At 36.1% G+C, this 13,947-nt stretch overlaps 2 protein-coding genes across 12 annotated transcripts; one reads left to right on the top strand and one right to left on the bottom strand.

The window, feature by feature from the left end:
* The first annotated feature begins 449 nt into the window (after window positions 1-449).
* On the top strand, window positions 450-6,788 carry LOC18421561 (uncharacterized). 10 transcript variants are annotated; one of them, XM_020666988.2, is made up of 11 exons: window positions 450-562; window positions 2,074-2,305; window positions 2,560-2,764; window positions 3,070-3,160; window positions 3,351-3,490; window positions 3,698-3,941; window positions 4,408-4,512; window positions 4,840-5,022; window positions 5,317-5,518; window positions 5,733-6,216; window positions 6,528-6,788. In XM_020666988.2, exons 2-11 carry the CDS (start codon window positions 2,086-2,088, stop codon window positions 6,652-6,654), a joined length of 2,001 nt encoding a protein of 666 aa, XP_020522647.1. In that variant the 5' UTR covers window positions 450-562; window positions 2,074-2,085; the 3' UTR covers window positions 6,655-6,788. The 10 variants fall into 10 exon arrangements, with proteins under 10 accessions (XP_020522647.1, XP_088718127.1, XP_020522565.1 ...); XM_020666906.2 differs by having other exon boundaries at window positions 490-588; XM_020666870.2 differs by having other exon boundaries at window positions 525-730.
* A 1,112-nt stretch (window positions 6,789-7,900) lies between these two features.
* Window positions 7,901-11,655, bottom strand: LOC105421136 (uncharacterized). Of its 2 annotated transcripts, none has more exons than XM_011627501.3 (2): window positions 11,412-11,655; window positions 7,901-10,011 (listed from the first exon to the last, which is right to left on the bottom strand). In XM_011627501.3, the coding sequence occupies exon 2, from the start codon at window positions 9,955-9,957 to the stop codon at window positions 8,296-8,298; it is 1,662 nt and encodes a 553-aa protein (XP_011625803.1). In that variant the 5' UTR covers window positions 9,958-10,011; window positions 11,412-11,655; the 3' UTR covers window positions 7,901-8,295. The 2 variants fall into 2 exon arrangements, with proteins under 2 accessions (XP_011625803.1, XP_011625769.1); XM_011627467.3 differs by having other exon boundaries at window positions 7,901-10,084.
* Window positions 11,656-13,947: the final 2,292 nt, after the last annotated feature.

Genomic DNA, 13,947 nt, shown 5'->3' on the forward strand with positions numbered 1-13,947 from the left:
AGGAGAAATATTAAAGATTATAAGATTAGAAAGTTAGGGAAAATCTTGGGGCGTATTCTCTCTCGACCTTTTTTAAATTATAGTTATCCGATAAAATCAAGGGAACTAGTTTGAACCCTTAAATTTAGGAAAAATCTTAAGGATTATGAGATTAGGAGGTTAGAAGAGAGTTTAAAAAAAAAACTATTTTTATCCATGTGATATAGGGAGAGAGATAGAAAGAGGATACACAACCTATAAGAGAGAAAAAAAAAATTTATTGTTAAAGAACATAAAATTTTAAATTTTTGGTTATCCAAAAATGAAATTGGCCTGGTTATTGAATAATTGAAAATACTTTGAATTTGGTTATTCAATAACAAAAAATAAATAAAATTATTTTTGGTTAAATTTTCGTTTTGACGTGATAATAATCGACCTTATATAACGATAATAACGTAAACTATAATAGGTATAATTGTAATTTTGCTTGCTGAAAGATATTTTACTATGATAAAAGAGATGCGCCCATGGCCTTCTTTTTTCCCTTCCTTTTTTTCCCTCTATAGATGCTTTCTCTGAGGTAAAAGCATTATCCTTGACTTAAAGGTTTGTGAGCTTTTTTCCCCATTGCAGAGGCAAAGGACGTATAAGTTCTCTCTGTCTTTCTCTCTTGGGTTTTATTGCAAGCTCTCTCTTTCTCTCTCTCGGGCTAAGCTCTCTCTCTCTTCTTTATCTCTTGGTTTTTAGTGTAAGCTCTCTCTTTCTCTCACTTGGGCTAAGCACTCTGTTTTCTCTATGCTTTTACTCTAAGCTCTCTCTTGGGCTTTTGGGTTTTTCTGTTGACGCACATTTGTGCATTACTAACAGTGATCTTGCTTTCGTGCTCTGGTTTTTATATGAAGGCATATTTCTATGAGTTTATTGCTCTCTGTTAGTAGACTGATTTTGCATGAGTTTTGGAGAGAGAGAGGAGAAAGCAATGAAATGGAGAATTGAATTTACTCTGATTGTCAGACAAAAACATCAGTATTTTATTTACTTTTTTGTATTTTATTGTTTTTATACTAATATTGATGAAGTAGCCAATATAACTACATATAATGTACTTTGATTATCAAATAAAAACTTCATATACTGTTTAATTTCAGTTCTCCTTACTGGAGTAATCTTAGTTTAGGATTCTGGTAATCTAGCTTTGGGGATCTCAGGTTCATACATTGATTAGGTTCTAAAACTAGTTGCTTTGTCTAGTCCATTATTACAAAAATATCAAGATCATTTGCCATAGTTAGAAACCATGATTTTTATTTTTGACAGTGAGAAATCATGCTTAGGCAATCACCTCAAAGCTTTTGATTCATATAAAGGATATAAAAAAATTTCTCCTTTTCTCTTCAACATTATGGAGGACGCACCATGAATAGTGGTGTTTAGCTCTTGCATTTGCTTGTAATCATGCTTCTTATTTTTATGACTTATGAAACAAGCTAAGTCCAGTATTGAAGCTGAATATAGGCTGTTCCTTTTCCTGATCAATAATGTATAATAAAATAACACCTCTTTCATTCCTCACAATCTATTTAAACTTATAATTTATAAAGCTCCTGTTTTCATCTTTTTTTTTTTCTTTTTCTTTTTCTTTTTGAGTACCTCACATTGAACTCTGGCCTATGTAAGGCTCAATTTCATGACAGAGTAAAACACCATAATTATAAGGGAAGTTATTTATTAAAAGAAAACACTCCTGTATAAGAAGCGAGTTCCAAATCAAAAGAAATTGAGTTCAAAGTTATGGGGAGAGATTTGATGGTATGCATGTCAAGAAATAACCCCTATTTGTAGTAAGGATTTGGGCTGCCCAAGTTTTGAATATTGCATAACTCCAATATGTATGTAGACTTATAGAGCTCACTTTTTCCTTTCTGATCTTCTTTTGTTTGTTGAACTGTTGTTGGCCAATTCTTCAGGTATATAAAAGTCTGGAGAACGAAACTCAAAACATTTCTTACCTGGTTAATCGATGTTTCAAAATATTCATTCATCTATTCATACGCTGAGATTTTTTTTTTATATTCGATTGTGAATCAACAGAAGACCCAAAAAATGGCACAGCTTCAAAAGATTTGTATCAGACTTCTGTTGTTTATATGTTTGGTGGTAACAAGTGAATCAGCCACTTTGACGTACAAAGATCCCAAGGCACCTCTTCAATCTCGTATCGAAGATCTTTTGAAGCAGATGACTCTTGCTGAAAAGATTGGACAAATGACCCAAATTGATCGCTCAGTTGCAACGCAAGATGTGATGAAGAACTATTCAATAGGTACTCCTTTTTTTCTATATTCTATGGTGTAATAAGTTTTTTATGGATCTTGTTATTTGGGCACCTGTGAGCACCACTCTCTTCTAATTACTCTCTCTCTCTCTCTAAACCACTAAGCCAGGAGCGAAGATCCTCAGTGTGCATTTTATTTTCATTACTAATAGGGATTTGATTTTGTGAGGAAAGAGTACTCTAATTTGATGCTTGGAGAAACTCTTGTTTTTTATTTTATGGTTTTTTTTTTGTGCCCACAGGAAGCGTCTTGAGTGGAGGGGGGAGTATTCCTAAACCTAATGCCACCGTTGAAGATTGGGTTAATATGGTCAATGATTTTCAAAAAGGTGCATTATCATCTCGTCTACAGATTCCTATGATCTATGGAATTGATGCTGTTCATGGCCATAATAATGTCTATGGGGCTACCATATTCCCTCACAATATTGGTCTTGGAGCTACCAGGTAAGTTTGGTTTTAAGTTGGAAGAAATGAGCTACAAATTTGTAATTGGACTTTAACATTCGTTCTCGGACTGTCGCTTGTACATTTGAGTGTTCTATTGTTGTCTGGTAATTGCAACTCAAGACTTTGCAATGTTTTTTAGATAGCTCGAGCTTTAAACTTGCATATTTGCTTTACTCCAGCATTGTAAAAGGACTTCTTTTCATTTTCTGTTTTTGAAGAATTAATGAAAGAGTTAATATTGAAATACTTTTAAGAATCCGGGTTTTGGTTTTGTTTCTATAGTAACAATTGAGACTATATAGGGACCCTGAGCTGGCAAAGAGGATCGGTGTTGCAACCGCTTTGGAAGTCCGAGCAACTGGCATTCCTTATGTTTTTGCACCATGCCTTGCGGTAAGATGTGACCAAACATTATAATCCAATGTTATTATTAGCATATGATCATGTGTTTAGCGTACGTATCTATGCCTGCTTGCATGTGAACAGAGATGATAGTTGGTGCTTGTAGCATGTATCCCGAAAAGTTTATGTTGTGAATTGGGTATCAAAGCTTTAGATTTTATAAAAGTTTGTTTTTATTTAGGTTTGCAGAGATCCTCGATGGGGTCGATGCTATGAGAGTTTCAGTGAGAATCCCGAAATTGTTGAGGCAATGACTGAGGTAATTGTGGGGTTGCAAGGAGGAGAACCATCTCAGAAGGGAACCCCTTTTGTGACTGGAAAGTAAGTCTACCATCTTAGACCAAGTATGCAATAAATGAATAACCTAATAAATTCTTAAGCTTAAAGTAGGTCAGAGTTTTAGTTGGTCTGCTAGTTTCTGTAAATTAAAAGAAAATTTGCATAAAGAAATAAAGAAATGTATCTGTTTTTTTCTTTTCTGAAGTCAAATGTATTCATTGTATTAACTCACATGATGTTGTTGCTCAGGCAAAGTGTTGCGGCTACTGCCAAGCATTTTGTGGGTGATGGAGGGACGGTCAGAGGCATTGACGAGAACAACACTGTAATTGATTACCATGATTTGCTTTCCATACACTTGCGCCCTTACTATCGAGCCATAATTAAAGGAGTCTCAAGTGTGATGGTTTCATATTCTAGCTGGAATGGGGTCAAGATGCATTCCAATCGCAAATTGGTCACTGGTTTACTCAAAAGCACCCTTCGTTTCAGGGTAAGAGCCACCTCCCCCGCTTTTCTTTCTAAGCAAACCTAATCGACAGCATAGAGTAACAAAACATTAACCTGAATCCATCTCTCTGTGCTTGGAAACAGCATAGAGTAACAAAACATTAACCTGAACCCATCTCTCTGTGCTTGGAAACCTGCGTTGGCAATAAGTAAAAACATACCTGAAACCCTTGTCTTTCTTCCAAATAAATTCTTTTTTCAATACACATAGAATAATCTTATACCACCCCACCACCTCACGAAAAAAAAAAAAGAGAGAGAGAACCAGCTGCCCAATTTGATACATCAACACACGTTAAGCTTAGATTACTAAGAGCTCGGGGTATCTGGGAAACAGTTTCAAGTACATTGGGCAGATATGTCACTTGTCTGGTTTGAATGTTTTGTGGCTCATTTGATTTGCTCACTCATATGGATCTTGACTAATCTAATTCTTGCTTGAGTTTCAGGGTTTTGTCATCTCTGATTGGCAAGGTATTGATCGCATTACAAGTCCTCCTGGCTCCAACTATATGTTTTCTGTCCATGCTGGCGTCAATGCCGGTATTGACATGGTCAGTGCCCAATACTTTTCCATTTTTAAAATTCATTGTGCTTATGAATACATTAAATGGGGAAATGGAAGTTCAATTCTTACACGACTTTCCTTGCATGCACTAGCTAGTGTGAAAATGGATTGAATTGCGCAGATAAATCAAACCAGTATCTAGAGTTTTAGAACATTTTTTCCCTTGTTTTATTTTGGTAGTGCATTTTCTTTGATAGAAAGATTTATTACTTCATATTTCTCTAGATATATTCCTAGAATAATCCTAGACAAAGATGATAAAATTTTGTGCAGAAATTTTTATTGATAATTGACTTTTTCCTTTCATTGACAGATCATGGTTCCTTATAACTACACCGATTTTATTAATGATTTAACTGACCAAGTCAACAGCAAGTCCATCCCAATGAGCCGGATTGATGACGCTGTAAGAAGGATACTGAGAGTCAAGTTTCAAATGGGTCTTTTTGAGAACCCCATGGCCGACCTCAGCTTGAAAGACCACTTTGGCAGTCGGGTCTGTTGTTTATGAATATCTCCTTATACTTTTAGTAGTTTTCATTAATAATAACCTATATTCATTTGCTTAGTTATTTCCCCCATGTTCTCTGAATATTGGCAGTAGTTTTCATTAATAATAACCTATATTCATTTGCTTAGTTATTTCCCCCATGTCTCTGAATATTGACAGTTATTTCTCTATTTTTTATATTCTAGTACTTTTTATTCTCAAACATTTTCGAAACTCTATTACCTTAGCTGGTAGTTATTGAAAAAAGTAGCTGAAAAGGTTGTGTTTTCATTTGAGCAGAAGCATAGAGAATTGGCTAGAGAAGCGGTGAGGAAATCTCTTGTTCTACTGAAGAATGGGAAGGATGGTGACAAGCCATTGTTGCCTGTTGATAAAAAAGCTCCCAAGATTCTTGTTGCAGGAACTCATGCTGATAATTTGGGTTACCAATGTGGTGGATGGACTATTACATGGCAGGGAGGAAGTGGAAATACCACAATAGGTAATCTCTCTCTCTCTCTCTCTCTCTCTCTCAATGTATTCAGCAATAGATCATTGGTGCAAGCAGACGTGTACAATAGTGCTCAGTGAAACACAATTTATCAAAAAACCAAGAGAGAGATATTAGCATTACTAGTTGCATGGATCATTCTTTAATGAATCATAATTTATTGAAAGAATGAGTGAGAGTTCCTTTCTTTGTATTTTGGTCTCAGGAACGACGATTCTTAGCGCCATTCGATCTACAGTGGACCCCCATACGGAGGTGGTCTACCAAGAGAACCCTGATCCGTCCTCTCTCAAGGCAAATGACTACTCCTATGGAATCGTAGTGGTGGGTGAGCTGCCCTATGCCGAGTTTGATGGTGATAGCACCACCCTAACGATGATAGAGCCAGGCCCAACCATCATAAAAAATGTTTGTGCTTCTATGAAGTGTGTAGTTGTTGTGGTATCAGGAAGACCCATAGTCTTGGAGCCATACGTGCCATATATGGATGCATTGGTGGCTGCATGGCTTCCGGGAACTGAAGGCCAAGGTTTGGCCGATGTGCTCTTTGGGTTCTATCCATTTTCAGGCAAGCTTCCTCGAACATGGTTCAAATCGGTGAATCAGCTTCCTATGAATGTTGGAGACAAGCATTATGACCCACTCTTTCCCTTCGGTTTCAGTCTCACCACTGATATCTCGGATGCATCGTAGGAGCTCTCTTTCTTGATTTAGTCAAGGATTGCATTCTTTTACTTCCTTATTTTTTGGGTTGGGATTATTTAGGCTAGAAATTTGATCAACTTCGATACGGGGCATTGCTTCTGAACTTTCAGACAGGAATGGAAAAGCAAATTTGTTTTACAGCTTTATTTGGTTAAAAATTGATTGGATTAAGAGGATTAAAAGGATTATGAGTTTGTTGTTTTGGTTCTTCATGAGATTGCCCAAAACTTTTTTTTGGTTTGGTGGTTTGGTTTATGCGGGTTGCTTATTGTGATGTTTCATGTCATATGTGTAGGTTGGTCCACTCTGGTGTTGTTGGAAAGGCGATGAGGGGTGATGCCATATTTTACTTTATGACCATGTTTCTGTTGTTGCATTTATTATTATTTATTCACAGTATTCCCTCATATTTGAGCAGCTAATATATAAACAATATGGATGTGTTGTGATAATTAATTTGGGATTGTAAGAAAACAATGTGAACCATTGTACTGCTTTTCCGTTTCTTTCTGACACGTCTTCCCAATTCAAAGACAATGTCGTTATTTACTCGCAATGGGCCTCCTCTCGCTTCTCTCTCTCTCTGTAAAAGGGGTGTCTTTATTTTTTGCTTTTGATTTATTATTGGCAAGTGAAGGTTTCCTTTTTCTATGGTGGGATCCAAATAATCCTTCAGCAGCATGAATGCAGAGAAAAGGGCATATTTACAGACTTCTACTAAGAAATAAGAGTATATGCTTTTACTAAGAAATAACAGTCTTTTCTGTCAGTCCTCTCTCTCTCTCTCTCTCTCTCTCACTCAGACACCCACAAAACAAAAAGAGCAGTTGAGATTCAGTAGCGATTCTACAACTTTTGACAGTCTGAAGCAACAAAATTTGGCAGTCTTTAGATTGAATGTCAAACACATGCTTACTAGCGAGGGGTTCTTTGCTGAATCTTCCGACCTCATTGGAGTGTATTACATACGTAAACTAGGAATTTACCGTTGTTTATTTAACAATTACAATTTTTTTTATTTTTTCCTTTTTTCTTGGATGAAGTTTACGGGCACAGTTTCATCGAGATTCATGTATGGCTTCCCTTCAAATTTGAGCAGTTTTCTTGGTGTTCTCTTCGTCAGTGACTCAGTATTTCAAGCAAGTTCGCATTCTCTTAAGTCATTGACTGTGTATTGTTATTTAAGAATGCTTGCGGCGTACCCCATGGCAGCACATTATACACTTTCTTGCTTGAGCAAAGAACCTCTTTAGGATTTGAAACCCACTTTTAGAATCACAAATGGGTATTGTCAAAAAAGAAAATCGGATTTTGTTCTTACCCTTAGATCTAAGGGTCCAAAAATTGATAGTCTTTGTTCAACCTTGGGACATTATTGATTTCATCCACAAGAATACATTTTTTTTTTTCCATTTTCGAGATTGTTTATTAATTTGAGCTGCTTATATCCCAAAATCTGGGGTCCGAAAAGGACTCTTTAATGAGGTATTACCCGGGGATGGAAGCATATAACCAGCACACAATCTTTTGGCTATTTTTATGTATTGTAATCAAATGGAAGCAATGTTTTCCTTTGGTTCAAGGAAGTATGATATAAGTAAATCTAGGCCATCCCTTCTACATCGTCAAAAACTACACAAAAACCAACAATTTGGAAGTTGGCCATAGTTACCCAAGAATTCCCCCTTTTTATAACTTTGGCTTTTCTCAAGTTGTACTTACAGTACCCATTTTCAAATCCAATGTTGATAATAAGCAAACTGCAGAGAGAGAGAGAGAGAGAGAGAGATGCTAGATGCACAGAGAGTCCTAGGAACTGCCAGATCATACTCTCAAAAGTCCAAATCATTATTCTGAGCAATGAATTGCTCATGATAAAACCTATTGAAAAACCATTATTATGAGCAATGAATTGCTCATGACACAAGCCTGTTGAACACCCATGGGAATTCTGTATCTTAAGTCATATCTTACAACATCTAGATATTAACTTCACACTTCCTTTTCTAAACTCATCAGCACTTTGCGACTACAGTTTTTGGCTGTATATTTGATCTGGCGACTCACTTAGCCATATCAGTCTTTACTTCCACTTTGGCTTCTTGGGTCACACTATTGTTTTCCTCGGCTTCTTTGATTATTCTCAAGATTTCTGCTTTTTCAGACAACAAAGCATCCACTTTGGTATCGATTTTCTCTAGCTTCAGCTTCAATTTCCCAACATCCTTAGTCTTCTCTTTCCCATCTTTCTTCTTCCTCTTCTTCTCATCCTTCTCCTTACCTTCCTTATCCTTCTCTTTCTTCTTTCCTTCTACAGTTTTATTGCATTCACCATCTTTATCCTTTTTCTTCTTCTTCTTCTCTGATTTCTCATCTTTGTCTTTTTCCTTCTCCCTCTTCTCCTTCTTTTCCTCCTTGTCCTTTTCTTCATCTTCATCTTCATCTTCCTTCAATTTTGAGTCCTTATCTGTGTCTTTCTCTTTCTTCTTCTCTATGTGCTCCGCATCTTTGTTCTTGGGTTTACTCTCCTTGAGTTTATTCTCATATTTCCCATCTGCTTCATCGACATTTACCTTTAATTGCCTGTCTCCATCTCCATTCTTTTCCTCTTCCTTCTTCTCTGGTTGGTGTTTTTCTTCTTTTGGTTCCTCATCTTTCCCTTTCTTCTTGCCTTTCACTTTCATCTTCCCCTCCCTTGCTATGTCTTCATCCTCATCTTTCTTGTTCTTCTTGTCTTTCTCTTTGTTCTTATTATCAGACTCCCCTTCATCTTCCTTCTCCTTCCCATCTGTATCATTCTTTTTGTGTTTCTCCTTCTTTTCTTCTTTCTTTTCATCCTTATCTTTCTTCTTATCTTTCTCTTTCTTCTTTTCATCATTATCGATTTTGGCCATTTCTTCCTGCTCTCCTTCTTTAGCTGCCTTCTTTTTCTCTTTCTTCTCTTCTTTCTCATTATCTTTTCCTTTATAGCCTTTCTCTTTCTTTTCTTCCTTCTCTTCATCTTTTAGCTTCTCGACTTTCTCTTTCTTCTCATCCTTCTCTTCATCTTTTACCTTCTTGTCTTTCTCTTTTTCCTTTTCATGCCCCTTCGCTTCATCTTCTTCCTTCGATAATTCTTGACTCTTCTTAGCTTCTTTTTGTTCATCCCTATCCTTCTTGTCTTTCTCTTTCTTTTCTTTACCCTCTATTTCGCCTTCCTCTCCCTTCAACTCCTCATCTCTATCATTCTTCTCGAGTTTCTTTTTCTTCTCTTCCTTCTCTTCATTTTTATCCTTCTCCTTATCTTTCTCTTTTTTCTTTTCCTTCAACTCCTTATGTTCATTCTCTAGATTTTTATCCTTCTTCTTGTCTTTCTTTTTGTTTTTTTCCTTCCCCTCCATATCACCTTGCTCCTCCTCGGCCTCGTCATCCTTGTCCTTCTTCTGTTTCTTTTTCTTCTCTTCCTTGTCCTCTTTTTTTTCCTTCACATTTCCATCTTCCTTCTCCTTTAACCGATCTTTTTCCTTCTTGTGTTTCTCGTTCTTTTCTTTGGATTTACCATCCCCACCCTCATTATACTCTTCCTTGTCTTTCTCCACACACTTGGTCTTAATTTCTAGTTCACTTTCCTTCTCCTCTACCTTGTCCATCTTGGGCTCTACTTCTTTACTCTCGACTTTGATATGCAGCTCTTCCTTATCTTCCTTTTCTTCCTTCTCAACCTTGATCTTTATCTTTTCTTTCATATAGAAACTGCTCAACAGAATTTATGAGACAATTCGCGTTCACCGAAGGCCAAACTGGTTTTCCAAACCACAATGAGAACACATAAATAATATATTGCAATGAGGACATCTGTATCCTTCTAAACAACTGCATCCAAAAAAACAAAAAGCTAGACAAAACCCATAAACAGTTCCTCTATCATGAAAAACAGCTCTATTCATTAAAAGCACAAGCTAACAATGGTGTTTGGCGATAATAAGGCAGTTTTTGTATTTCATTTGTATTATTTCCCCAGTGTCAGCTGCAAAATCAACATGAATAACGGCAGGTACTGATCTTCAAATTTTAATCTCGAATCACACTCCTAGTGATGATTAATTAGTTTACCACTAGACCCCACTGGAAAATATGTAACAACAATTAATTATACAGAGGCATCAATGGAACTTATAGATGGGGTGGAGGGGAAGAGAGGAGAGAAGAAAATGAACAAAGAAGTAAAACTTCTGAGAGTGGGATAATATCAACGGAAGCCCATGTTTGATATGTCATTACCAACCATCATGCATATAATTTATACCAATTAGGAAAGATTTGAAGCAAATTCCTCGTGATGTTAGGTCAAGAGATCATTTTTTCTACTCATAACATAAACCAACTGCTGAAAAATTGGGTAGTATCAATTGGCCAAGCTTCAGATTTCAGTTCCTTCTTTCTAGCTTCAATCTCTGCTAATCTGCCTAATGCTCAAATTTTCCAAAATTAAAGCCAGGTCATTTGGGATGTCTTTCCATGTTTGAATTTAGCTAGATCAGGCATTCTTTGGATTATTGTTTTTCTTGTTACAAATCAATGAGATAGAGAAGGGCAATAATATTGGTCTTGACCAACTAAAATTATTTATTCAGCAAATGGCTTTGAACTATTGATTTAGACAAAATTTGGAAAAGTGAACCATAAATCAATCAACCCTCATAGCTCGCAAAGTTGCAACAAGCTTATCGTCATTTTCCCTCGGAAAGCAAACCCTTTCACGGTATCTGCTAATCAATACTTAAAAGCAACCAATTCTCCACTTAAAGAAAAGTGAATTGTTCATGATAGATCTAGGACAAATATACAGAGCCTTGATTTAATCAGTAGCGTTTTACAAATGAGCAGCTGAAAATGATCATATTTCAACAAACTTCCCCTCAATCTGTAATTTCAGTCATTTCGAAGGAAAACCAGCTCATTAGCATATGTGATCATCACATTTTGCATTAAAAACAAAAAAAAAGTCACTGTGCAGTAGTCCTCTTTCTAGATCACCAAAAGAAATTTCACTTCCAAACAAAATCAGCTCCAAAAGCAAAATGAAGAAAAACTAAAAAGAAAGAGTTCATTGCCAATAGTCTTAACAGCCATATCCATCAATCACCAGGAAAGCACAGTAAAAGATCCATCAATCAAGAAAGATACTGAAAAAACTAACCTTTTCACCTGGCTCCGATACAAAATCAACTTCCAGTGACGGAAACCTTCTCAGACTTGCATATTTCTATGGGTTTAAAGCAAAACAATGTCGAAATATCAATAAGTACCCAAATTCTCCACAATTTTTGTAGGGGTTCTGGAAAAGGTAGCGCCTTTCACCCAATCATCGATCATGGATACCTCTCCCTCTCAAAATTTGCCAAAAATGGAAACCCGAAACCCTAGACGTTTGATCAAATGAGATCTCTGCTCCATCCGTGAAAGCAAGTTTTCAGTGAATTATATGAGGCTTAGGGAGATGTTTAGGTTTCCACAGCGTGCCACATGGCACCTTCGCATTGCCTACACTGAACCGCCATTGACTCGCGTGCCGGGTCTTTGACGGTGCAGTGCCACTTGGTCGATGACGGTGAATACGGTGGCGACTGGATTGGATGCCACGTGGTAACGCACTCGCATTCTTTTGCGAATGAGATGTTGCCACATGTACTTTTCTTTCTTCTTTTACTCCTCGGCTGTTTGGGGCATAAGGAGGAATGGTAACACCTCTAAACAATGGTTGTATAGATCAAATTATCGAATTGATGAAGGGTTTGGTCTGTCTAAATGGACGAATCAATTTGATTGAATTTTTAAATATAAAATAATATAAATACTAATTTAAAAAATTTTATATTAGTGAGTACTTTATTATTGTATTCAATAATTTTGAATATTTTTATATCCTTGTTTTATGCTCGAATCATTTTTTCAAAAAAGATATTTTTTATCATTAACGGGCGTGTGAGTTATTTACATAGGATGTGACATTATTTATAAATGCCATCTACATGGGGTGGGATATCACCCACATGGAGCATTAAATGTCACTAATGTGCTCCATGTGAGTGGTGTCACACCCATATCATTTTTTAAAAAAAAATATTTTTTATCATTAATAAGGGTGTGAGTTATTTACATAAGATGTGACATTATCTATAAATGGCATCCACATAGAGTGTGCCATCACCCATATGAAGCATTAAATGTCACTAGTGTGCTCCATGTGAGTGATATCACACTCATATAAATGACGTTACACCTCTCCTAATTATAAAAAATGCCCTTACTAAAAAAAACTATATACCGGTATATATGTGTTCAAATTTTGTTGAGTACAATAATAAAATACTCCGCTGTAAACACTCTAACATAACCCATTTAATAATGTAAAAAAAGTCGAACCACTCCAAATCAATCTGACTCATTTAAAAATGTAAAAAAAAGTTGAACCGATCCAAATCAATCGGACTGAAACTAGTTAAACACTGATTGATTGGTTTGTTATTAAATTAAGTTTGTACTTTAGATCGGAGGCTTTGATAACTATGCTTTAAATAATTAAATTAATACATATCTAATCATTATCTCAAGATGCAGTTTATCGAAAACTCTTAATGTAGTTTGAAGACCCATTTTTCATCCTAATACGAAATTTAAAGCTTCAAAAATAATATCGATCACGCAGATCTATATTATATTCTAAGTCTTATCCAACTATTTGAAGTCGACTAGATCTAGTAATGTGCACTACTTTTAAGACTTATAAATTTTTTGTTTTTTTTTTTTTTCTTTTCACATATGAGGATGAGATTAGATGAGATCATCGATTTGAGAATTTTCCAACATCAAAATGACATTTTCCAATAAGATTTATCATATAAAATTAATATCATATAAAAATTATTTCCTTTATCTAGATTGACAAAGATATTGAAGTTGGCTTTGTTTTCTATTGGCTTCCAATGTAAACATTAAACAACTTTGAATGGATTGTTTTTGATATATTTAATATTTTAACAAAAGATTCGAAAGGATAGTGGCAAAAAAATATAAAGAAAGTAGAGTAATGAGGTGGGGCACCACCCCACTGAAAAATGCTATGTATAGTGGCTGACATGTTCGAATTGGTGAGATGAAATTTGTCCGTTTTGCACCGGACATTTGCGTTAATAAATTATGCAAATTTCTTGGCAAGGCAGAAACAAGTTTTGTTAGGGGTGGCAACGGATCAGCTGCGGCTGGACTTAGGAATTGAAAAATAGTGTGGGACTCAGACCGGGACCTCAACTTTACCCTATCAGATCCGAATAAAGTTCAATTCCAAGTTTTGAATCCAAACCCGACCCAACGGGTCCAAATTTTTAACCTATACTCGGACTCAAATTGGGTTTACCTCTCGAGTCTTGTGTCACATCAGGGTCTATTGCCACCCCTAAGTTTTGTGCCCTCGACAATGATGAGAATTGGTTGGATACTAGCATTTGGCTCCTCCAGTCACATGGGTTGTGCTGTATGAACATGCAAGTATCCCCTCCTCAATTATGGATGCCTCAATTATAAAAGTCTATATATATCATTGAAAATATCAGGTTATAAAACTCGTTAATCTGGATAAGGAATCGTCGATCCAAATTGAATTCGCTAGACGGGTGATCAAAGTTGCCAATCCTACCGATCCATATTGATACAACGAGTGGGCAATTCAATATACG

This window comes from Amborella trichopoda, chromosome 3 (genome assembly GCF_054954075.1).
Source record: "Amborella trichopoda isolate Santa Cruz 75 chromosome 3, AtrichopodaSantaCruz75HAP2 v2.0, whole genome shotgun sequence".
NCBI lineage: Eukaryota > Viridiplantae > Streptophyta > Magnoliopsida > Amborellales > Amborellaceae > Amborella > Amborella trichopoda.

Coding starts and splice junctions, on each gene's coding strand:
- LOC18421561 (XM_020666988.2), top strand. CDS start 2,086: ATGGCACAGCTTCAAAAGATTTGTATCAGACTTCTGTTGTTTATATGT. Junction 2,306..2,559: donor GATGAAGAACTATTCAATAG/GTACTCCTTTTT, acceptor TTGTGCCCACAG/GAAGCGTCTTGAGTGGAGGG. Junction 3,942..4,407: donor AAAGCACCCTTCGTTTCAGG/GTAAGAGCCACC, acceptor CTTGAGTTTCAG/GGTTTTGTCATCTCTGATTG.
- LOC105421136 (XM_011627501.3), bottom strand. CDS start 9,957: ATGAAAGAAAAGATAAAGATCAAGGTTGAGAAGGAAGAAAAGGAAGAT.